Genomic DNA, 27421 nt, shown 5'->3' with positions numbered 1-27421 from the left:
AAAACTTAAAAAACGTATTGGCTAAAGCTGCAAATGAAGCTAAAAATTGGAAGAAAGAAAAGTCATAAAAAAATTTAAAGTTATTATAGTAATAATAGGAAAAATTTAAGCTTTTCTGTCAATTAATCACTAAATTTGATATTTTTGTTATTCATTTTTGATTTCTCCAATTCTACCGTGAATATACCATACACGGAAGAGATAATGACAGACGTAAAAACATACTCTAATTATAAAGAAGCGGCGCAACTTTAAAAAAAAAAGTTTCGAAGCAAATATGTTTATTTAAGAAAAACAGCTGAAAAAATTTTATAATTGTGCATTCATTTTTACAAATATTTGACATAATAATTTAGAAATTAAAATAAAATAAAAACCAAGTTATCAAATAATAAAGTTACATCGATTTTTATCTTCAAATGGCTTTAGATAATTTAAATTTTGAATCAATTTTCTTTATCAAAAATTGGTTTAGGTACTATTTTTGTTACATTTAATTTTGGATTAAGTTAAATTTTTTATTTATTTTGAATGAAAAAAAATAAAATTAATAAATTACAACCATTTGATAAAACATGTTTAACATTCACTGTTTATAAGGTAAAAAGAATTTTTAATTTCCTAAAAAGTTTTCATATTCAAACATTGTGAAAAATTACATACTATGAATTTCCATTTCTTATCATACTTATTTTATTACATTTACTTATTTACATATTTTTAGTTTGGCTTTTTATTTCTAATTATCTAAATACATACAAATTTTTAGTAGCGCAGCTACTACATAATGAACGTTGTACACATGTACAACAATTACATGGATTGTATAGACAGATTTGTTTCTCCTCGGAGACTACTCGGAAGCTTTTGTGGTCGCCAACAGAGGTTCTACGAGTCTGAAAAGAAAAAATATTAACTCAGGAAGCAGTGGCGTGTACAGGGTTTTGTCAGGAGATGAAATAGGGTCAATGTAAGCCTTCCCAATTATATTTTCAAGTTATTTTTTTTCAAATCCTTTTAGTATTTTTCCCAGGGTGGAAGGGGACATTGGGCAAAGTTTTAAAATAACTTTTTCTTATTCGTTACCCAAGTTTGGGGACTTTCAATGAATTTATGTGGGTTCGTTCATTAAGTTGAGTGTCCAAACGTTTCAACTACTAATTGTAATCTTCAGAAGGTGTAATTTTGTATATCATCATTGGGGATGTACATCTATTTATAGGCCATCCTTTTAGATTCCTGATTACTTCTCTTCTGCTATATTCCTGTTATTAGTTGCGAAGCTACTCTATAGCCTACTGTGTCCGTCTGTCAGTTTGTCCTTCCGACTGTCAATCCGTAATGATATGAGAAAATATAAATCAACCGTCTGATATTTCAGATACCAGCTGAATTTTTTTGTGAAGAATCCCATACTAATGAGCATTCAGTACACAATTAACTTTGTCCGTCAGTCTGTAATGCTATAAGGGAAATTTGATTTACTCGGCTGTTATTAGAAATACAAGGCTTAGTAATTTTTATCCATAAGAATTCAATTGATGACTTTCTTGACCCGCCGGTTTATCTGTAATGCTATGGAGGACATCAAGCTTCTTTTTAAAAAAAATATTTTTCTTGGCTTTTATTAAAGGTAGATCGCTGTGTAAATTGTTTAAAATTTATGAGCTACTTATTTTTAATAAATAACACGATGCTGCAATAGTTCAATTGAATATAATTTTGTTCGTTTTACCTCCATAGACTTGGAATAAAGTGTAAAACATTGTATGTGCCAAATTATACCTTGTAACACAGAACCTAGTAATTATCAATAATTTCTTAATTACAGCATAAAAGTTTTCCTTTTCTTATGCTTTAAGAAGACCGCATTGTAAAGTGTTGTCGATAATTTGGTGTTTTTTCCTTTAAATTGCTTACAAAGCAATAAAATCCCACCCCTTATTTTTGAATAAATCATTGATTTAATTTCTAATAAGATAAAGTGGAAGGCAGTTTTTTCCTAGGCCTAACCTTGGCAGTGTCTTAACTAAACGAGGATGACAACTTCCATAAAAGCGAAGCACTGAAACGGTAGGATAAACGGACATTAACACTTGTATAGTGTAAGAACTTAATAATCATAGTATAAATTTATAAGAGTCAAAGCAAAGTAAATTTGTTGAAAAACTGCTTGATACAGGATAATTTTTATGGACTCACTTACATTTTTAGGACTTGATTTTAGAGTTGCTTCGCTTATTACATTATACTTTGTTGTCCCAGGAATCAATAAACCAAAAATCAGATCAATCCGATGATTAGATCACATAAAAATTAGTTGTTAAAAGAGTAAAAAAAATCAACTACTAAAGGAATCACCATGCAAAATTTGAAAAAGATAGGACAATTCTAACATGCCTAAAACAACGGAAAAAGCTATCCGTTACGGACGGACCGACCCTTATTATAGAAAAGCTTCGCTTTTAAAAATGAATAACCATCCCCTCCCCTTATTTTTAATTCATTATGCAAATAAGAGGGGGGTTTCGTTTAGTGCTTGACAACGCACTTTGAGGGAAATTGTTATTATTATCATTTAGCGAAGCTCCTCTGCAAGTTCTAACTGAGTTGGTCTGTTGTTATAATTTTGTTTGCAATAAAATAATGAGTCAATAATTTTACCGCATCAAACTTGATTAAACTGCATGTTAATATGCCATCATTTATAATACAATATCTAAATGCATCCCGTTTTTAGACTTGTAGAAAATTAAGAGAAAAAAAATTTTATCTCATGGTGACTTATCCCTTGTCCTTGAACGTAACCGCACTAAATACACAAAATATAAACTTGTTGTATTTGCCCTTGGTAATTTGTTCAAGTAAAAACCAACAGTAACTATAATATCCATGAGTGAAGATATTAGTACTGTAGGTTAACAATATTTTATTTTTGAAAAGGGTGTCTGTCTGTATGTCCGATAAGATCTCGTATATGGATAATCAAATCGTCTTACAATTTTCAAGAAAGTTTAGTATTAAATAAGTGAGAGGAGGATAATTTTTTTTTCTGTGCTCTGGTGTCAAGAATCCAATATAACCTAACCTAACCAGATCTAAAGTAAACAACAAAAAATAACCCCCTCTCATTTCTAATTTATTTAATACGTGGGGGGGGGGGGGGACAGGTTATCAGTGCTAGAACTAGTATTTTGTTTGAAATTACCCACTAACCGTATATACAGAGCACTTTTATAGAGAAGCTGCACTTATAATAATAAATGAAGAAGATATTTTGTCTACCCATAGAAAAAGTTATGGTGGTTATGACAAGAAAATAAACAAATTACAATTACTTAACTTATCATTAGAATCCTTATATAAAAGTTACAGGATATCTGTGTGTGTCTGTCTGTGTGAACCGAAGTATCTTGCTAGTCGCTAAACTGATATTATTTTCTTTTACAATGTAGATTCTCATATGTCCTGAGAAGATTTTTAACACTTTTGGAGGAGGGAACCACCATACTCCCAAAAGTCTACAAAACATGTCAATAAAATTCTTCCAGTTTTACTGAGCAACTTGAAATGAATGAATGTGTATAAAATACTTTTATAATAAATATAAAGTTTATTGTCTGAGTGCTTTTTGTAGTTAGTTTCTTATCTTTATAAAAACTAGTTGATCATAACTTGGAGCCTTCATTTATCTTAACCTTCCTCGTTACAGTTTTTAAAAATATTTAAAATAATTTTTCAAAAACTTTTATTTTTTTTTCTTTAAATTTTAGTCTGGGCTTAATCTTGTTATCATTACTTTTTCCTCTAAGGGGCGTTTAGACGTTTTTTAACATTAGTTTTCCCTCCTATTTCTAGCCCCTGCGGGGCAATCACCTCTAACCCAAGTTAACCTATCCTAACCTAAAATAACCTATAAAAACTAATGTGAAAATAATAAGAAACGCCCCTTAAGAGGCGATGCCACGAAAGTGACTACACCCATCTTTTTTGTCACAGAAAATTATAATGCCATTTAATTGACCAATAACCCTTTCTATCTACAAGGTTATCATTTTGAGGAAGAATGTCACATATTGCCCTATTTCTCGATAAATTTTCATTTTGTAAACCCTTTAAATACCTCCAAAAACACGAACATAATTAAAATTCTTGAAATAAGTTTTAAAACTGTTCTCTCTCTCATATCTTTACATACTGCAGGCTTATGTATAACTATATACATTTATTAACCTGTCTCAAAATTTTAAAATAATCTTTTTTACTCAAAATTTTAAAATAATCTTTTTTACTCAAAATGTTAAGATAATCTTCTCTACTCAAGTTTAATCATTCTTACCTATACGCAAAATAATATTTTATTTATCATGGAACATGGAACGACAAAGTAGCTGCCAATCATTCTATATAACAGCTGAGAAATCGCTTTTCTCTCATAAATTTTCATTTTAGCAAAGCCTGATTAACGGACAAACGTACGGTCAATTTAATCTAACGACTATGGAAATCTTCCCTAGATATCTACTTTAAACAGCAGCCGAGAAAACCACAATTTTCTCATAGAAAGAAATGAATTGATGAATCAAAAAAACTAAAAGGCCATGTGCATCTTCACTATTAATTTCTGCTTTCTAACTTTAATAGCATCCGAGAAAATCACATTTCTATAGACATTGAAAAATTTAAACTAGCTTTCCTACTAATAGGAAGGAAAAGAGTACACCAAACGATTAAACATTTACAGAGTAGATACTCTACTATAAAAAAGACTAATTTGGTCCCCGCTAATATCTATATACTATACCTATTGTATAAAATAATGTTATCCCTTTATAAGCCAGAGCAATTGGATTAAGAAATATGGGCATAATTTACTAAAATTGCCCCACTCAATCTTACTGGGATTATAGGTTAAAAGAAATAGGAGGGGAGGGGGGGGGGGAGATGGGGATAGAATGGAACCATTGAATTTTATATAAATTATGGCTCATATATCATTTTAAGTATTTTGTGCTTTTTATGTGGTAATATAAAATATACTTTTTCAACAAGTCTTAATCAAAATACACCTTTGCTTACAGCATTATTTTAACCCTAACCTGCATGGCTCATTTTGACCTAACCTAACCTGTAAAGTAAAACTTTATAAAACCTTACTTTTCATCATTGTCAGCGTCGATATTCAGTTTGGCAGCATTGTCTAAATAAAAGTTATTTATCTAATCGTATAACAGACAGCTTTCCGTGGATATTAAAATGAAGAATTGTAAAAAATCCAGCTTTGTTAGCCCTGAGGACTCAAAGGACCAAGATTTTAAAACTGAGCTGGATCTTTAAATCTTTTTAGTGGTGAGCCAGATCAGGGTGAGCCAACTTTCCACCAATGAGAGCACAGCATTTTATGAAATGCCTCGCTGTGATTGGCTAAAATTCGGCTCAACCCGATCTGGCTCACCACTAAAATGATTAAAAGATCCAGCTCTGGTATTGAATCTATGATATTTTTTTTGCTATTCGTGGAAAATTGTCTTTAATACATGGTTTTTCAGTATGACTGAGCTAAAACCGTTTCTAATCCAACGGATATTTATCGGTTTCGAACCATACTGGAAATAAAGTTACTAAATAAAATTTTTATAATGCATACAATTTTAGCAAAACAAAATGAGTAAATAATTCTACTTGTGAGCAAAATATAAGTCACTGTAAGTCTATTTAGCTTCATTTTAATTGCATAGCATCTCTATAAGTATCATCTTTCCTTACCGACTCACTTTTGGTACATCGCTATTTGAGAACATTCTATTGCAGTGTCCTTTTTAGTTTCAAATCTTTTAGGCATATTTCGTCCTATTCTTTTTTTAGTTGTCCAATTTCCATTAAGATTTACCTGTATTATTTTCTAGATGGTCAGTGATGATAAGCTCTGTGTCCAACTTCAAGCCGTCACTTGTAACTGGTTTCGCATGGCCACTGAAACATACATTATTAATTAAAGATAAACTTCGCTGTGTTAAAATTTAAAAGTTTTTAAAAATGTCTAAAAAGGCATTTCCTTATTCTTTTTATTGATGTTTCGCATCTGTTATAGCAGCTGTAGATACAACGCGGTTTCGTCGAGATTCGAACCCATCACTCTCCCGACGACGAGATAATATGTTAGTTAATAAATTGTAGAGATGCTACTCTACGAATAAGATACGTCTGTATGTACCTGATTGTCATATTGAGCTTGATATTGTTTGCATTTGTACCAGGGTCGGCAGGTCGGGGGGTGATCATTGTCTGAAAAAGGATATCTATAATACAAAGTAGAACGATGTCTGTCCGTCTTTTTTTTTTATAAATTTTACGAATTTTATAAATTTTACGAATTTTACGAATTTTACGAAATTTACGAATTTTACAAAATTTACGAATTTTACGAATTTTGCGAATTTAATCGCAAAATGTTTTCCTGCTGGGTAGGTGCGAAAATTTGTGATCCGTTCTGCTGGGTAAGTAATAGAAGATGTAATTATACCTCTTGGGGCAAAGCCCCTAGAGGCTAGGGGCGAAGCCACTAGTACTTTTAATAAAGTAACAGGATGTCTGTGTTTATGTGTGTTTCGAAGGATCTGACTAACCGATGAACCCATATGGTTCTTTTGCTAAGTTTATAATTATTTTTGGGGAAATCGCCCCTAGAAAAGATAAGCCACCCAAATTCTTTTTATTTTATTTTCTTCTTCAAAGGCGAATTTTTCTATAATTAGGATCTATCTTTGCATCCGTCTGCCTGTCTGTCCGTAACGGATAGCTTTAATTAGAGGGACTTATTCCCCCCCCCCCAAAAAAAATATATGTCATGTTATTGGTAGTCTGACCTACCAGAAATTCTTGGTAAGAAATTTTTCCATCTTTGTCTCTGTCAGCAACTGTGAACATTTCCTCGATATCTTGTTCAGACACATACACGGGAAGACGGGACATCATGTACTCAAAATCAACTCGACTAAAAAAAGATAGGGTTGTACTTTACTTTTTTGAAGATAATCCTTATCTTAATGGTTCTTCTTCTGTGGTGGTTTTACGCTATTTTCCTTCGTAAACGCAGCCACCCCAAAAAAAAATATTTTTCAATGATTGCATGTTCTTTGCCATTTTCATAAGTAAACGCTGCAGGTCTTAAAGAATTTTTTTTGTTTATATGTAGTAATAGTATAGCTTCTATTTAACTAGGTTCTGTCCGTATGTTAATATATTTTGGAAAACTTTATGACAGATTTTTTAAAATTTAAAAAAAAACATATAACAAAACTTATTTTTTCTATTCAACCATTATTATTATTCATCTAACTACAACATTATGAGCTTAAAATTTATTGTGACTTTTTCTTCATACTGTTGTTTTTCAGCTATGCTTTAGATTACCAGAAAGTTAGAGGCGAAGGCAAAAGTATAAAGCTACAAAGGGATAATATTTTGTGACAAAATGAATGTCTAGATTGACCTTAATAAAATAAATCAATAGACCAACCTAATTAGAAAAACAATCAAACTTTATTTGTATTATAAACAACAGTCTCTTTCTCTTTTTCTTTCTCTCTATTTTCAGCGCTTTCTCTTTTTTTATTCTTTATTTCTCTTCCTTAATTTTGTTTGTACTCTTTATTATTGTTCTTATTCTTATATTTCTCTTTTTAAAAGCAAAGCTTCTCTGTAATTAGGGTCGGTCCGTCTGGAACGGATAGCTTTTTTCGTTAAAATAGGCATGTTATAATTGTCCTATTTTTCAAACTTTGCATGGCGATACCTGTAATAGTTAGGTACGATTTAGAAAGCATAGCAACTCTATAATTGTTTTGGAATACTGATTCCTAAAACAACAAAGTACAATGTTATGAGCAAAGCATTTCTATAGTCAAGTCCTAAAAATGTAAGTTTGTCCCAAGTTTGAATACTTTTGCAACAAATTTACTTACAATTTTGTATTTATATTATAAATATACAATCTGCTTATTCAGTTCTTAATGTTCGTTTGTCCTTCCTTTTTAGTTTAGAGCTTCGCTGTTATGAATTTTGTTATCCTTCTTTTAATACTAATTTTGTCTCTTTCTTTTCTTTATTGCTTCCTCTTTCTTTATCGAACTATATTTTGCTTATGATTTTTATAAGGTTCGCTACTAATAGACGTAATCTTTTTGGGTTTTTTTTCTCTATCCTTTTTGTTAGGATCGTTGTTTACCAATTTTTACAACAGTTTGATTTTTGCAAAGTGTTTAATGAAGGATTGGGGTTTTCCGGCTTTACTTTTGAAGATTTGTACAAAAAAACTCTTAATTTTCCTCTATCTATTTAAATTCTTCATTACTAGCGGCTACTCCCCTAGCATCTAGGGGAGTGTATTCGAAGGGGCAGATTTAGACTGAAAAATAGCTTAAAACCATACCAATATCTGAAAATGAAATAACTCAAAACCTACACAGGACCTTTGTAAATCTTTACTAAAATAGAGAACCCAATAGATCCAGTGGTTATCTTGAGCCTCTGACAAAAACCCTTACTACATTTGGTTTTGTACTCTCTTTTTCTTAATTTTTTTTTCATCCTAACTTCTGTGCTTGTCTGTATGATAATAAAGTTAATATTCCCCCTCTATAATTAGTTGGACCTTTGTTTATTTATTTATGATCCTGATTATGCCTTTCATACAAATTATCAATTATTATGGCTTTATCATAAGTTTCTTTCTTTTCCTTTCTTATAAAAAATTGCTATAATTCAAATGTCCGTATGTTTGTCTGTCCTTTTCGCGGAAAAGTGATTTCTATGGTGGTTGGAATGTGATTCTAACAAGGATGACAACATCCATAAAAGCGAAGCACTGAAACGGTAAGATAAACATTTGCTGAAAAACTGCTTGATACAGAATAATGCTTACGGACATACTTACATTTTTAGGACTTGATTTTAGAGTTGCTTCGCTTATAACATTATACTTTGTTGTCCCAGGAATCAATATACCAAAAATTAGATCAATCGTATAATTAAATCAAATAAAAATTTGTTGTTAAAAAAGTAAAAAAAAATAACATGTTTAAATTGGACATTCTGGTAATCATTATAGAGTTGCTACGCTTTCTAAATCGTACCTAACTACTAAGGGAATAACCATGCAAAGTTTGAAATCGAAAGGACAATTCTAACATGCCTAAATTAACGAAAAAAGCTATCCGTTCCAGACGTAAAAATATTTACGGCACCATGTGTTTGTCTTTTAGAATTTACCTAAAATACTTTTCAGAAATTTTATACTTCTTGGCTCGAAACCGTTTCGGATGAGGTTCTGTTCCACAAATATTCTGAAATTAGATTTATATAATTATTATCAAGTAACAAGAACAAGCTTCAGCATAAAATATAACCTACCGTTTGGCTGTCTGCTAGATAACGAATTCAAGGACGATAAAAAATAAATCTACCACCACTGCAGTGCACTGTATAGTGTATATAACTAGCGGGTACATCCCTTGCATCTAGGGGCTATGAATTCACAGGGGCAGAAAGAGGTGACAAAAATATCTTAAAATCACACAAGGACATAAATCTGGAAATAAATTAGCCTAAAACCATCACTGGACCTATGTGAATCTTGTCTTAAAAAATAACCCAATCCGTTCTGTAGTTAATTAGATCTTAAGCTTCAGACAAAAAAAAACCTTAATAATTTTTATAAAGGAAAGACTTCCAGAAAAAATATTGTAAAACCTAAGTCTGTCGATCTTGCGATATTTTATTTATTCCTTAAGACTATTACTAAAGTGAAGCTACTTTTTATGTAAATAATATCTGACAGGCCCTAGAGCCTAGGTAGCCTTTACTTCGTTTAAACGTAAGCGTTTTTTCTTTATTAATTATATCATATTCTATCATATATTCAAAGAGGAGTAAAACTTTGCAGTAAAATATCTATTACTGTTGAGGAATGTATTGGATGAAAAACAAGGAGGACAACATCCATAAGTATAGCCAATTTAGATGGATATACAAAACAAAGAAAGGATTAAATTTGCATTCGTCAGAGAAATCTTACCACAATCGTAAAGAAGCTCTAGAAAGTGTCTAAAAAAATCAGCCATGTGACATCATAAAAATGAGGGATGAGAGGAGAAGTGGAAATAAAAACCCCTAAAAACAAGATGGATAATCCTTCACTTTCATGACGTCACATGGCTGATTTTTTGAGACACTTTGTATAGCTTCAATTGTAAGACATCTCTCTTTTATAGCAGCTGAGAAAATACACCCATAACAGAATGTTCCCCACTATAGAAAGGCAGACTAATTTAAATTCTATCTCTAAAAACACCCCATAAAACTCCATTTGTTTCGGAACGCTTGCCTAGCCGTTCTCGAAATCTTATCTCCAAGCCCTCCGAATGACCAACATAGCGAAGTTTACAAATGTGTATTTATTACCATGAAAACAGTGAATCACATATGATGTCAAACTAAGCAGGAAGGCTTATTTGAGATCTTCCACGGATTAGAGCGCATGTATATCAAACCAATACATTATTTTCATTCACGTAGCTCTTCACATGGGAATCATCAAAGGAAAAATGTGCGCCTCTTTGTTTGTTTACAAGCGAAGCGCGGAGATAGTTAGGAATGCCGCGTAACACACTCATTCTCTGGTGTAAGGAAAAGGGAATTAATGGGTTCGAACTTGCCAGGGAATACAAGAAAATCATTCCAACACACACCCGTCTAGTCACTGGGAATCGAACACAATAACTCATCTTAGCATCATGCGTGCAGACAGTGTCCACAAAATCATAATCTCATAACGCATAAATTACAAGAGTTTAAAATGGCATGGCCATCAGGCCTAAAATTAATTATGGTAACTTACGAACACCACAATAACTCAAACCGACTCCACTACCACATAAGGATAGGAATAAGGAATGGGAAAAGCATTCAACATTCATGAAATGCACATTTACCACTCACACATCTCATTATATCATGGCCTCATAATCTCAATTAAAGTTAGAATTACAGACCATGTAATTGCAAATACATGAATTAATAATCAATAGTACCTAAACTTTGATTAGGTACCTACATAATAATAGGCAAATGATTTTTATATTAAAAATCGCATCAATAATTAAATAATCAACTCAAACTTTTAAATCAAAAGAAAGAAAGATTAAATAATGACATTTCTTCTACTAAATCTTTTTGCTAGAAAAGAAAAGTAAAATTTCATAAAAAACTTCTCAAAATTTAGCATTTTCTCCAGCGGAAAAATACTCGGGCTTACATCTAGACATTCTTAGATAAAATAGGTAAGATCCTTAAATCTAACATGTTTTAATAAAATAGATACTTAAATCTAAACAAAATATGACTGTAAGAAAAAAATCATCAAACATCGGAAAATCAAAATTTCATAATTTTAAATCTTCGTGAATCAAAATTGCGTAAAATAAAATTGCAATTGAAATATGCAAATTAAATTACCAAAATAAAACAAAAGCTCAATTATAAGAAAAGAACTTCTCTAAATGCTGAGTTTGCAATTTCTCTCTGTTTTAAGAAGAAAGCAACTTGTACATATTCATACAGTCAAAATTAAGGCAATTTGGGGCCTCAGTCAGAATGAACCCCTCAAGATACAAACCAACCAATCTTTCAAATATTAATAATGCCATGTTCCAGCTATCCTGACGGACGTTATGTCTTTCCATCACAATTTTTTGATACTGCATAATTTCCGACAGGATTTCTGGCGCAGGGCTCCATCAACTGAAAATAAACATGATTAGTGATGTTTAAATCAAATCAAAAATTAAAAGAATCATGAATAATTCAATAAACTTTAAAATCATCAATCAAGGCAATCGAAATAAAATTATCTTATGCTTTAGTTTTGCCGTTCTGTAGTATGTCTGGCCGAGGTCACAGAGCTAAGATACACTATAGAGCGGTCTTATTAAGCTTAAATCTTCGAACTCAAAGAATCTACTTAATTCAAGACGAAAAAAATCTGCATTTTTCTTTAGGTACATCGGTTAAAAGGTAAATAGAAATAATTTTAATATATATGTAATATTAAATTATCTATGTGATTATAATAAATCTTAAAGAAATATTTGTATGATGTAAAAAATCTCATTGTGTTACTCTTTATCATATCGAATTTCAATCAAACAAGTATAAAAATGTTCGTATTTGCGTAGGTACCTAGGAAAATTTCCGCGAAAAAAATCCCTGGTCCCGGAAAGACTTAAATCATTGAAAAAACTTGCGTAAACGTATAAATAACTTAAGTTTGCATTTCAAATGAAAAAAATCTTGCGTCGATTTGAAAGTTTAAACGAAATTGCGTCAAAATTTGCGTTTTTTGTCTTTCGAAAAAAATATCTGATAAATCTACCGTAAAAATAAAATTCAAAGTTAAACAAGAACGATACTTATACTAAACTTTGGGTAGATTGATCTTGAGCAGACGTCTTGCGGAAGTCTCGTTACTCGTGGCGGCTGCGTCATCTGATAATTTGAGCTTGCAAACCACGGTCCTCCCACCTGGGCGCACTTCTTCCACACGCCCCAATCTGAACTTCTTCATCAAATTTGTGCTATCGTCGATCAGCACCACGTCTCCCGGCTCGAGCAGCACCTTGTTGCTGCGCCACTTGACGGACTTGAGTAGCTCAGGCATGAGCTGCTCCTTGTACACCTGATGGAACTGACGGGTCAACTCCTCCAAGTTCTCCAGCCTCCTGGTGATGGGCTCTTTACAACCTGTCTCGAAGGTGCAGATTGCATCGTTGGTCCTGCCGCCTAACAGATCAGCAGGTGAAATTATTCTCCAGCAATTGACGTCATCTCCTTGGGTGGCATAGGTCAATGGCTTAGAATTCAAGACTCTTGCAGTCTCAGCACACAACACCAATAAATCATTGAAGGTTACAGTAGCACCAGCCAACTTCTTGTTCAACACACGCTTGACCAGCCCAACCTGCCTCTCCACAGTACCCACGAACGAGTGTGCTGCGGTGGGCACAAGATGCCATTCAAAATGCATCCTGGTATCCTTCAAAAGTTCATCCATAATTCGTTTGGCACCAGCCATATTGGTGCCTCTGTCTGTAGTAACCCTTCTAGGCATATTGTAAAACGCCTGAAGTTTTCTCAAGCCGACCAGCACGGCTTCAGTTGAATAATCGGTCAACACATCAACAAACACAGCCTGTGTAAATCTACAGGCCACAATCAACAACCAAACTTTGTACTTGGTCTTGGAACTCCTGGTGCCAACGCCAGGCTTCGTAACTTCAATCGGCCCCGCAAGGTCCATATGCACCTCCTTGAAGGGCACGGAGGGCTCGACACGATCTGGCAGAATATTAGCAATTGCGGGACTCGAACGCTTGGCATATTCAATGGAACATGCAGCACAACTCTTGACCACTTTCATAGCCTCCATGCGACCATGTGTGATCCATGCATACCTGCGGCTTTGCGCCAACGTCTTACGATGGCCTCCATGCCCCAATTCATCGTGGGACTGTTGAAGGATGAGCCGCGCCAGCCTGTTGTGGCGGCTGAGCAAGACAACACCTGGGCTGTCCTTCATAATCTTCCTGGGGCCTCCAGCAGCGGCCTCAAGAGCTTCATCTCCTCTCCCGGACATTTTTAATATTGTAAATGTCCTAAGAGGATAACATCCATCATGACCCACTATGGGCCAACAAACCTGGACCTTGTGATGATAGGGTTGAAGGGAGTCGAATTTCCCCTCGGCGTCCATGGTCATCTCCTTCTCTTGGTTGAAGGAAGTCAAAAACAAGTCACAAACAGAATCCATGTATGTATTTGTGAAAGTATAGTTCTCATAATACTTAGAACTATCATTGTTGCTAACACCATCCTCAATTGTTGCAACGCCACGTTTCTTGACAAGCAGCGTTTTAAAGCAGTTGGCAGCCTTAAGAACTGCAGCCACAGTCCTCCTTGCCTGCCTGTAGGTCCTTCTTGCCAGGGACCTCCAGAAATCATTGTCCACCACCTGTGTGAACATTACCTTGAGCTTCGCCATCTTGGGATTTAGCTCGCTCTCGGGAATAGATGCATTTACCTCACCCGCCGTCTTAACGGGCCACTGGTCCTGTTCCAGGCGCAACCAGCTTGGACCTTCCTGGTATGTAGATCCAGGTTGTACGTCATCAATCGTACACAAACCACGCGTCGCCAGGTCGGCGATGTTGTGTTGGGTTGGAACCCATCTCCAATCTTCAGGGCTCGTCAACTGTTGTATCTCGGAAACACGATGACTGTTGAAAACATTTAGCATGACACTGTCACTGGATAATTGAGCCAGGGCACAGCTGCTATCACTAAAAAATACTTTGCCAGAAATGTTGAAAGGTAGGGCTCTGACAACAGTATCCACAAGCCTTGCCAAAATTAGACAACTAAGCATTTCTAACCTTGGTATAGACTCTATCTTCACTGGTGCGACCCGTGACTTGGCGCAACACAAAACTACATCATATCCTCCAGGAACTGGCCATCTCAGGTAGGTGATGGCTGCATAGGCCTGGTTAGATGCATCGCAGAAACCAACAAGCATTGGAAGCCCCAACGGCTTATCAGGAACCATCGAACGTCTGAACGACACATTTCCAAGTGCCGAACGGTCCTGGAGGCTGGACACGAGCTCCGACCTCAACTCTCCAGGTATAACATCATCCCAGTTGCATCCATGTATGCAAACTGAGCGCAGACAAAGCTTGGATTTAAGCAGCAATGGCGCTGCTAGACCCATTGGGTCATAAAGTTGTTGCACAATTCTCCAAACTTCACGTTTAGTTATCAACTCAGGTAGACTTCTCCAGAGGTCCTCCAGGTCCAGATCCTCTAGTAACTTTCTACCCTTAATCTTCTCGCCGTGGTTGGCTCTGACAGGTAGGAACATCTTATCCTGTTTAGGGTCCCATACAAGGCCCAGAACTTTTACACTGTCGACATCATCTCCAGAATAAACAACAGATTTAAACTTGAAATTGCCAGGTGCAATCATATCTTCCAGCTCTTGGACCAGCTGGACAGCTTCAGGTTTACTGTTATGACCGCTCAAACAGTCATCCACGTAAGTACAAGTCTCCAATTTGACCGATGGAGGATCTTGATACAAAATAAATTCAGAACTGAGTGGTTGCTGAACATCTCTCCACACATCCTGCTGGGCTACAACGTCACAACCTCTAATCTTCTCAGATCCATAAACATCTTGAACATCCTGCTTGGAACGTCCACCAAAAATACGACCAGTGAGTCTGAGGGCGGTCACGGCCATATCGCCAGCCAAGGCCTCACCAAAGTTGATGGTTTTGGTGAGGTAGACCTCTGGCTCTCCATCAACTGTATCAGCGAAAAAAACACGTTTCAGCTGAGAATCTTCATAGGTAGCTAATAATGAATTGTAGAACTTCTGAATATCAGCCACGAATGCACACTTATAACTTCTGAACCGGATAAGATTGTGCATCAGAGTATATAATGGAACTGGGCCGTCCATCATAATACTATTGAGGCTTAGCCCCTTGCAGCAGAGGCTAGAATTGGCGCATATCCTCAACGGCGTGGAAATAGACTCTTTATATGCGCAGACTAGGCTCGAATAATACACGGGCTTAGTATAAGCTAGGTCTTCTGGCGAAGCTTTCTGATACACTCCACGAGACACAGCTTCTTGGAACACTTGGCAGAAGGTGTTGTATTCACCCTTTTTAATCATTCTCTGCCGGTCACGTAAACAGATCTTATAGGCCTGCTCTGAATTATCAAATAACACACTTGGCGGCTGCTTGTAGGGATATGAGGCCGTCCAAATATGGTTCTCAAGATCTAATGTCAGACCTTCTTCAATCAGCTGCCGCTTACGCACGTCCAAGGCGGACTGCCCGGCGGCTATGGCGGCGCAATGACGGCAGTTCTTACAACCGCTGCACATTGATGGTGGCTGTATTCCCAAACTCTCAGTACTCAGGAACTCCATCTTGCTGACCTCCAACTTCACAGCTTTACAGGCGACAGGATTAGCAACAGTCCTGCCATCTGCAGACACAACTAAATAGCCTGTACCAAATAAGCTTCTGTACAGTCTAGAGTCACCAACCATTTTATCTGCACACGGGAACATAGCTGGTGTTAAATGGCCGATTAAAACATCAATCTTGCCGTCGACCATAGAAAAATTATCAGGCTTCATGTTGAAAATGTCGGCGGCGGCTGTAGGATCAATAGAACGCAACCCTTCTTCAGTACCAATGCTGGGCACTACCGCCGCCTCCAGAATATGTGAATTCCGGTTGCGGTCAACCAAACAAATCTTGACTGTAGGACATGCTTGGCTCTTTCCATCTGCCAGAGAAATAGTAGCTGTGCGACCAGTTGATGGCAACTCTAACTTCTTGGCAATACTTCTAGAAATCAACGTCAAATTTGCTCCACTGTCCCACATGGCATTGACGGTGACTTGACGTTTGTCAGCCGCCAATGCCGGGACCTGCTGCAACATCAGCATAAAATTGTTCTTGCTAAACAATTGTGATTCATACACTGCCGCAACTTGTCCACCAGCAACAGATTCGTGTAACAATGAATTATGAGGCTGGTTGCAACTGTCTATGGTACAGCTGCCAAGCTTATCGGCTCTGGGACAATCGGCCACCCGATGCCCTTTTTGTAAGCAGAGCAAACAGGCGCCTATCTTCTTGATGAAGACTTTGCGTTCAGGAACAGACATATCCCTAAACTTGGAGCACTTAAACAACAGGTGATCAGAGTTACAACCTTCCGACGGGCAAAGCTGTTTCTTCTTGGTCTTAGCTGGAGACCCAGGTTTACCAACGGCTGTAGCTGCGGCCGCAGGATTACCTTTCTTCTTGGAGGGGGTGTCTACATCGATTGAACACCTCATCAAAATGGCGCCACGCTGTTCCTCTATAATCTTCAACAGCTTAGGAATATTTGGGGTATCCATCGAGCCCAACGCCAGGTTGAGCTTGTCCTGGAAATCACGTGGCAACTTCTTGGATAACATCTCCAGAAGGATCACAGTCAACCACTGGCTTGTGGTGACTTCCTCATCATCATCATCTTTAGTCAGCTGCTCGAGCTGGCTAACTGCACCACCAAACTCTGCTAAGACTGTCACAATCTGGTTGGAGTCCGACGGTTTAGGCTTCTTCTCCCATTGGTTGAAAAGGCAGAGCATCTGACGTGTTTTGGACTTAAAACGTGCGTCGAGGTAAGCCCATTGAGATTCATGCGATTGAATCTGAATTAACTGAAGTCTCAACTCTTTATTTTTGCAGACCTTTTCACTGCTCAACAATAACTGTAAATATGACGGGTCCTGTCCTACGGTAAGCTTTTTAAAATTGTCCTTGAAACTTACGTAGGCTGACTCTGAGCCGTCAAAGCTTGGAAGAAGGCGTTCGTCGACACGATTCATATATCCTGGCGTGAATATAGAACCGGTGCCGAACTGTGGTGTGCCAAATGGCGACACAAATGGCGATGCTGTCGAAGCACCCGCCGTCGTTGTAGGCGGCTTCACAGGTTCAAGCTTAACCTCGGCCAGCCGTTTCATCAAAGCAGACAAAGTGTTTATAATTGGTTCTGGTAAGGGAAAGTATGACCCTTTAATAACTTTCACAATCTTTAAGCATCGATCATATAGTTCAGCCTTATGGTCAGGCAAATTATCACCAACTAAATCAACAACACTTTGAATGTCACTAAGCTCCTCCATAGCATCTAGAGCATCTTTCAGAGCGTTATAATCCTTTTGCACAGTAATTATATTAGAATAAATGTCACTAAACTCCTCAAGCTCTTGGATTCTCACACCAAGCTTGCTAAAACCGACCATAATGCTATCGAATGTCTCGAACTTGTCATGGACAAGGATTGACTCCTTAGTGAAATGTCTAACATCAAGCTCTGAAGATTCACTGACCAACTTCATCACTTTATTTAGTTCACTGGTTAGGGCCTCGACGGCTGGGCGCAGCCGCAATCCCAGTTGAGCGCCTTTATTCTTTTTAGGACCCATGATTGTCACAATAATTAACTGTACTGATTACGATTATAATAATGCGTGGTAAGGTATCACAACCAACACATTCACAAAACTTCACAGATATTTTCTTAGCCGCATCTGTTCTGTCTTGTTTTCATTGTTTCGGAACGCTTGCCTAGCCGTTCTCGAAATCTTATCTCCAAGCCCTCCGAATGACCAACATAGCGAAGTTTACAAATGTGTATTTATTACCATGAAAACAGTGAATCACATATGATGTCAAACTAAGCAGGAAGGCTTATTTGAGATCTTCCACGGATTAGAGCGCATGTATATCAAACCAATACATTATTTTCATTCACGTAGCTCTTCACATGGGAATCATCAAAGGAAAAATGTGCGCCTCTTTGTTTGTTTACAAGCGAAGCGCGGAGATAGTTAGGAATGCCGCGTAACACACTCATTCTCTGGTGTAAGGAAAAGGGAATTAATGGGTTCGAACTTGCCAGGGAATACAAGAAAATCATCCCAACACACCATTTCCCAAGTTGGACTAACGGACGGACAACCTAGGCGGTATATAGAGTAGCCTAGCTTCTAAAAAAACTGACAAGTTTCAAACAAAGTTTCCAATATTTTACTTTGCAAAAGATGAAACAATCTTTAATATCTCCTTTTTTCTTAGCTAGAGAAATTAAGACAAATATTAAAGCTTTTCAATATTCTTAGGTTATGTAATATGTATCACTTATTCTAGTAATGGTTGCTTTCTAAAATGTGATGGGAGAAATTCGCTCAAAAAATCAGCATGTGACGTCATAAAAGTGAGGGATTATCCATCTCTTTTTAGAGGTTTTCTTTCCCATTCCTCCTCTCCTCATCCCTCATTTTTATGACGTCTGAATTTTTTAAAGTTTTTTTTCTCCCCTCACTCTAAAAGGTACCTAACTGTATTAAGAATCAGCATGTTAAGTTTAAATTCGAACAGACAATTCTAACATGCCAAAATCGACTATTAAAGGTATTCGTTAAGGATTGATGTATGGACGAACATAATCTTAATATAAAAAGCTTTGCTTTGTATTCGTTTCTTTGCCTATTGGGCCGAAGCAACTAATATTTCAAATAGTAGTTATAACGATATTAAATTGTATTCTTTAAAAAATAACATAAATTTTAGCTTTTTAATAAACTAATATTAAATTTCATATTTACTATTCCAAAAGTTTGTGTTTTCTTTTTAATAAGTTTTGCGGTGGCAACAGATGAAAATAAAATGCTTCCAGGAATAAAAACTGGGCTTTTTAAATAAAAAAATCCTTTTTCAAGATTTAATTTGTGATTTGTAAAATTTAGGACAGGTTTCTCAATAACAAATATTTTACAATTATGAATGAAACACGTAAGCAAAATAAAAAATTATGCTTATTTTTACAGGATAAAATGACCATTTTAAAGAATTACAATAGATTATTGATTCAAAGGCTGCATTAAAATTCACTGACTTGTGTAGAATTATCATTATGACATGAACAATAAAAAACAAACATTTTATACCTCGTCAACCGCAATCAAGCAATTTTAAATTAAATAATATCATAGTTTTTTAAAATTTATTTTAATGATAAGCTAGATTGTTATCCCGGCCTTATTAGCTATATTAAATAAAAATTATCCGTGACGCCAAGGCATATCCCCCAAATGCTTGAAATATTGTAAACAAAGTGAGCTCCGACCATAACATAACACACAATGCTCTCTCTCAGAATAAAACTTTTGTTCCACAAAATAAATGGGATCATTAATTATATTAATGAAACACATCAATTTCCATCCTCTTATTTTCAAAATTAACTTAAAAGTGTTACTTAGACTTTGTTAAAGTCAAATTGCTTTAAATTTCACATTCACAATTAAAAACTTATAGTGTAGCTATAATACAAGTTCTTAGTTTATGAAAGAGTTAGTTTTTTTTATCCTTTACCAAACCCTTCGTTGCCCATAACTGCAGAGCTACCTAGTACCCTAAGTAACCTAACCTAAAGTAACAAACAAACATTCGAAAAACTACACATCTTCGATATATTTTATTTTTCGAAAAGGTTGGTAGGGATGGAATCTGTGATCGGCTAGGCACTTTGAGGGAAACCACCCCAGACAATGATTTGCAACCTTTGCATGAATATAAATTACTGTTTATACCTTGAATAGTTCTTGTCTGAAATGTTCCTCATTAAACTCTCGGAATTTTCTCAAACAAAGTCGACAAAAATCTGGGAAAAATATCCGGCCCTTGCGCTCCACCTCACACTAAAATAAAAACCAATCAATCCATGTATAAAATTATATGGCTGTGTATCTGTTTGTCCGTATTTTTTGGTGTGTCTGTACCGAAAGATCTCGCTTACCGCTCTATCGATGATACTTTTGGGTTTCTGGAAGGTAGAATTCACAGCAACAAAAATAAACAAACCATTTTTTTAAATTTTTACATATTTAAAACTATAATTATATGTAAACTTCAACCTTCTCACCCCCTCTCCTCTCCTTACTGTGGCCCAATAAGATTCAAGAGGCGTAGCCGCTAGAAAACTCATAGAGAAGCTAGCATCAGTATTTTGAAAGATAAAAAAAAGAAATTTTGTTTTTGAAGAGTTCCTTATATTATTGATTAGAGAAAACACAACCTCAAATTTAAAACCAATAGGACTATTCAAACATCTAAAAAATTTAACCTGCATGTCTACAACTTCTTGTTCTGTTGGTGAGAGGCCTAAAGACTTCATGGCAGAAAGTAGATCCTGAATTTAATAAAACCATAAAAATGTAAAAAAAATATCTACTACTCTATAAGGATTCTATAACTATTCTATATATTTCTATTGTGATTGTTTTCTTATTGTAATCTATGGTTTTATTTTAGCTCTATGAAATAAAAAATATCTCTATGTTCTATAATTTTCTTCTTTTTAAAAGCGAAGCTTTTCTATAATTAGGGTCGGTCCGATTGATCTGATTTTTGGTATACTGATTCCTGGGACAACAAAGTACAATATTATAAGCGAAGCAACTCTATAATCAAGTCCTAAAAATGTAAGTATGTCTGTCCATAAACAATATTCTGTATCAAGCAGTTTTTCAACAATTTTACTTACAATTTTGCTTCGACATTTATACATTTATATTCTGATTATTCAGTTCTGACACTATACAAGTGTTAGTGTCCGTTTTTCCTACCGTTTCAGTGCTTCGCTTTTATGGATGTTGTCATCCTTGTTTATGTAGGAATTTCTTTTTAAAAGCGAAGCTTTTCTATAATTAGGGTCGGTCCGTCCGTACGTCCGTCCGTCCGTACGTCCGTCCGAGATAGATAGCTTTTATTCGTTAATTTAGGCATGTTAGAATTGTCCTATCGATTTCAAACTTTGCATGATGATTCCTGTAGTAGTTGGGTACGATTTAGAAAGCGTAGCAACTCTATAATCATTACCACAATGTCCGTACGTCCATTTTAAACATGTTGATTTTTCTACTTTTTTAACAACAAATTTTCAAGTGTTTTAATTATCCGTTTGATCTGATTTTTGGTATATTGATTCCTGGGACAACAAGGAACAATATTATAAGCGAAGCAACTCTATAATCAAGTCCAAAAATTTAAGTATGTCCATAAACATTATCCTGTTTTTAAGCAGTTTTTCAACAAATTTACCTACAATTTTGATTCGACATTTATACATTTATGTTCCGATTTTTCAGTTCAGATACTATACAAGTGTTAATGTCCGTTTGTCCTACCGTTTCAGTGCTTCGCTTTTATGGATGTTGTCATCCTTGTTAAATTGTATTTCTATTAACATGTTAAAACATGCCTATTTTAAAACAATAATTATCGATTTTGACTACCCTTATTCTATGAAATCTTTCTAATTCTAGAAAAAATGTGGAAAATATTGACTATAAACTAAATAGGTATAAACTATAATCTATCTTTTAGTAGCTCAGCTACCTTTCATGTGCTTTCTCTTTAAAATGAATATAAACGCCCTTGTTTGCAAAATACATTTTTCATTTTCTTTATACTTTTCTTAAAAATCCTGCTTTATGCCCTTGGCGGAAAATCACCTGTACACACACATTATTGTTTTTATTAAAATCTAATCAGCATATTATTGCTGCACTACTGAGTAACTTTTTAGTCCCTCTTTTTAAACTTTTTATCCACCATTTCATTTAATCTGTTTAATATAATGTTACAATGTATATTTCCTGGTTCTGAATAAAGTAAACATGACTATGTAATTTTATTTTATTAAATCTGTTGATGTTTTCCAGTCTGATAAAAATGGTTGCTAAAAGGGTAGGGATAAAACTTCTGATAAGTATTTAGGAGAATGATATATTTGCTTACTAATAGTTATAAGATTTTTTCAAATCAAGTTTTGTGAACTTTTAGATATGTTTCCAATGTTGAAGTTATGCATACTTATATATGAAAATATATTCACCACCAATCTTTTTTTTTTTTGAGGTAAGAAGATATTCAATAAATGAATTTTTACCTCTTGAGTCGGTTGTTTGAAACAAGACCTAGGTTCCAAGGCATCAATATATTAATTCATACAGATAACAATCAATTAAATTGCATAACCCTTTATCTTGAAGTCCTAACTTTGTATAGTAATAAGTCAATGAGTTTAGACTATTAATTGCAACATTAGTACTAATTTATACGTTTTGGTCGAGGTTCGAACCAATCTAATATATATAGTTTTCTATGAATTTATTAATTTTAAGAATACTGTTCTGCTATAGCTGTTATAGCTGTGGTCCTCAGTCAATAAAACATTTGGCATTTCAGGCCATTTCTTGTCATATTTCAATAAAATGGGAATGAGTTGGCAAAATGGAGCAACATTTGTCATTTTTATTCAAGATGGAATATATTCAACACATAAATATTTGGAAACTTTAACCATTTGAGTCCAAGTTTGATGTCGAGCTTTGTGGTTCTTGTTTTATTTTTTGATTAATGAGTACATAACATAGATTTATTCTATACTAGTCTAAATTTCCTATTCTATGTTTTTGAAAACTTACACATAGCCACCAATCGTACAATCTAAAACTGATTTTAAAATTCATATGTTATTTAATAAATGTGTCTAATCTCTATAATTACTATGACAAATTTTAGCAAATTTATTTTTATTCTATTTTTTTGTTCTATTCTAGTAAATACATCTCTAGGCCCTAAGTAGGATGTCTTTTCTCAAGTACATTTAAATTTTATTTGTTTCATCACTAAAAAATCCTATCTATCTAAATTTGAAAGAAATACCAAACCTTTTCCATATGAAACCTAGTGTTTAAAGATAAAGCAATAATAATAGGGATATCATAGCTCTGTGTTTGACAAAGCAAATAATAAGTTGGATATAAGAGGGAATATGATATCATTATACCTTCTCAAATATTGACACGACTCTCTTTTTTCTATAAAAGTTATATCTAAAAGATCTAGATAGGTTTCATTTCTTTACATCATTTCATGTGGTGAGCATGTAGAATAGACCACAAAAATTAAAAGTATTACCAAACATTGAATTAAGAATTATGCTTCTATTGCAATTTTGTTTATAAAAGTTTCTTTTACAAAAAAATATTTTATAAAATAAAATTTTAAGACAAATCTTTTAGTTCAATTCCCATTATCCCATATATAACCAAAATGGCCAGTTTTTGTATTTTTGCAAGTTTTACTATAACCTAAAACTTTGATAAATATCTTGTTGATAACTCTAATAGTTATGTCTAAACTATATCTATTGTTCTCCTAAACTCTTCTGAATATCTATAACTCTATTAAGTATTTCTAAACTCTAAACTTGTATTAAGCATGCATCATTTACCTTTACTTAAGTCAAACTTTCTCTTATGCTTCAAATAAATTATTAAATGATAATTCTTTCTTTTAAATCAACAAAATTATATGTATAAATCCATGAAACAAAAAAATTATTAAGTAAATTGTTTTCAAGAAATTAAACAAAAAAACCTTAAAATCTAAATATTATGTTTTACTTTGATTTTCATTTGATTTTTATGAACAAAACTGTAAAAAATGTTATTATCAAATCTAAAATTTTACCTTTGTGTAAATGGTACCCTCCCTAAGTCCAGTTTCAAACTGATGGAAGACAACTGTGACAGCTTCCATTTCTTCATCTGTTAGGGGAGCTAGATGTGGCTCCTTAGTTTCATCAACCTTAATTTTTAGATTATCATAATCATGGCATTAATGACAGCTTACTTTCCTTGTTTTTCAGAGAAGCAAAATGTAGCTCCTTAAACCCTAAAATTATAACTATAAAATTACTAAATTACTAAAAGGTAATGTTTGAAAGCTACTATCTCTTTATCTGTTAGGGGAGAAAGATGGGGCTTCTTAGTTTCATCAACCTTAATTTTTAGATTATCATAATCATGGCATTAATGACAGCTTACATTTCCTTGTTTTTCAGAGAAGCAAGATGTTGCTCCATTAACCCTAAAATTTAGACTATAGGGTAATGTGTGAAACCTACTATCTCTTCATCTGTTTTTCAAAGAAGCAAGATGTAGCTCCTTAATTTCATCAAACTTAAAATTTAGACTTCCATCTCTTTAACAATTAAGGGACCAAAGTGTGGCTCATTAGTTTCATTAACCTTAAAAAATATGTCAAAATCCTATAATATGTTGCTCTATCCCCCTTCTATAGAAATAGATTATTGATGGAAAAGTTTGGACATAATAGTACCCAATAGTTTTGTCCCAATGAATGAGAGAGCATTTTTATAAAACTCTTGGAACTAGAATAATTTACAGTTCAGTGTCGCCCTACTCCATGAATACTCAATTAACTCTTGAAAAATTTATATAATAACTTTGACAGCTAAGAAAGTAAATTCTATAAAATTCAAATTGAGTTTAATATGAATATGTGACTTTGCAATGGCATTTGACTATATAACATTGTTCAGAGTATTTAGAAAAATTGTTTAATGTCCCTTGACGGCAGAGGCAATGACCTTTTTCATTTTTGAAACGTGTGCAAAAAGGGCAAAATGTATAATTAATGCCTTGGTTGGTTGAAAGAAAAAATAGTAAAGTCAGAAAGAAGGTCAATGTGAAGAATTTAGCTGGGCAGAAATGTCATCAATCCTGCTGGAAAAAGTGATAAAGATTTGTTGTAATTAGTCTTCTACAAGATTAATTAAGAAACAGTTTAGACATTTTCATTCTTCTTCATAAAATTTAATACTTTTTACTGTTCATTTTTAGTTTTTGCAAAATTTTAGTGGTTTGTCTTCATTTATTTCATAGAGAAATACTTTACAGTTCCAATTAAAAATATAATATTTTTGTTTCTGTCTGAAGTTTATTTCTAAAATCCTAATGTTCCTTGTATAAATGTTATATCTTTTTACTCTATCTTAATATAAACATTTGTCAATATAGTTGTCTTTTTGTAAGCAATTTCATTTCCTGAAATAACAAAAGAAATATGAAATAAAAAGCTAAACACAAAAACTGCAAAATTACCTTTTTCATTTTTGCTGTCTCTTGATATCACTTTCAGTCTCTCTTATTCCTATTTGTGCTTGAGTCTTTTTATTTAGATTTTTATTTGTGTGTGAGTGTGTGTGTGTGTGGTTGTGGGGTGGAAGGTTTTTTGTGTGTGGGAATGTTTGTGAGTAAGTGGGTAATTTTGTGCGTCAGAAAGTATAAGGAAGAATGGTTGTGTGTGTGTGTGTGTCTCTCTCTCTAGCCAGCAGCCCACATTTTCATTTATTTTATCTGCAATCAAATTTATTGTACATGTCGGCATAATAGCAGAGCAGGGACATCAAGCTTAACATTGTCAAGGATATGCTAAATTATAACAATTTCCATAACCTCAAAAAATAAAAAAATAAACAGAATCAAAATCATTTTAATTAATTAATATTGATAAAATTATATTTTATGCATAAAATTAACAATGTTGAATGAAATGAATTGAAACTCAGCTCAATTATGCACATGTAGGCATGTAATTATTAATGCAACGTAAACAAAAATAGTTTATCTTCTAATTTAAATTTGATTAGCTAATAAGATTTGAAAATTTTCGTCTGCAAAAAAAGGGAATGAAAAAAACATAAGATAAAAACGTAAGAAAATATTAAAACATAAAAGAATTACATATATATAATTGCAAGATAATGAAAATATTAAATTCTGCACAACTTGAACTGTGTGCTTTAACATTTGATTACAAGTATCCGGTCTGTCTCTGTCTCTCTACCCACACTGTAAAAAAAACTTAAATATAAATAAATATTAATTAAGTTTTTACCAGATTTTCATGTTCCCTAATATAGTGAAACTTGCTACGGGCTAAAATATCTATTCCACTCATTTTACCCTCTTTAACCCATCCCCTCCCCTCTTACTAAACGAACTGGCCAATGATGGAGTTTCATGTTGGCAAGCGAAATTTCCCCCTATTATAATATCCACGTATTTTCTACATCCATTCCCTTTGTAATACTTTTAAAGTATAGGCTGCTGCAGTTCTATTGGTTATTTAACTTATTTTTTGCAAAGTGGAACAACTGCCACCTACCAGATTAAAAAAAAAACATTTAAAGAATAGGGATCACATGCAGCCAAGCAAAGAAATTTTTGGATGGTCTGCAGTTGCCTAACCCATCGTTATTCTTAGCCAAAATTAAATTTACAAACAAACAAGCAAAAACCTCCCCTCCCCCACAATTAATTTCATTTTTTTAAAGAATGGGGTAGGTTTATTAGTGCTCAAGAGTGTACTTTGAGTGATAGTCATTTTGAACAATTTCTAAAAAGAGAAAATAACTTTTTTAGTAGATTTTTCGAGTATATGTATACAGGATGCAATATTAAGTTTATGTGTACTTTTATCATTATTCTAGCTTAGTTAACAGAACTCTGTCTATAATGTTTCAAAAATATTTAATACTGTATAATCTAAATTTAAGTTATCTTTTTCTTCAAATAAAATTTATGCAGACCAAATTTACTACAACATTAAATATAATGACAGAAAATATTAGTCATATAAAATCTTTACTCAAACATTTAGACTTCTTGTTGATATCTTACTGAAGAAAAAGACAAACATTACCAAATTTGGCGAAGATTTTTTAAATTGCTTTAAAGTCAAAATTTCAATACTATGCATCTAAGAATCTTTGTTTGTTGATAAATAAAACAATATGAATAAAAAATGTTCAAAAATTAATTTACAATTAGGCATTTTTTGATTAA

The 27421-nt window shown here is 33.9% G+C and overlaps 2 protein-coding genes across 8 annotated transcripts in view; one reads left to right on the top strand and one right to left on the bottom strand.

The window, feature by feature from the left end:
• LOC145313402 (uncharacterized) overlaps nt 1-27421 on the top strand; it is a 152686-nt gene that overhangs the window by 3610 nt on the left and 121655 nt on the right. The gene's annotated exons all lie outside the window — the stretch shown is intronic.
• Nucleotides 265-25932, bottom strand: LOC145315118 (uncharacterized). The gene is made up of 10 exons (XM_080155159.1): nt 25676-25932; nt 24240-24356; nt 20824-20889; nt 20291-20398; nt 9271-9344; nt 6871-6994; nt 6215-6285; nt 5891-5973; nt 5158-5200; nt 265-896 (listed from the first exon to the last, which is right to left on the bottom strand). The coding sequence occupies exons 1-10, from the start codon at nt 25682-25684 to the stop codon at nt 854-856; spliced, it is 738 nt and encodes a 245-aa protein (XP_080011285.1). The 5' UTR covers nt 25685-25932; the 3' UTR covers nt 265-853.

The sequence above is a fragment of the Acartia tonsa genome, chromosome 3, assembly GCF_053477335.1.
Source record: "Acartia tonsa isolate MP-2025a chromosome 3, ASM5347733v1, whole genome shotgun sequence".
Taxonomy (NCBI): domain Eukaryota; kingdom Metazoa; phylum Arthropoda; class Copepoda; order Calanoida; family Acartiidae; genus Acartia; species Acartia tonsa.
This window is presented reverse-complemented; position numbering and strand designations above follow the sequence as displayed.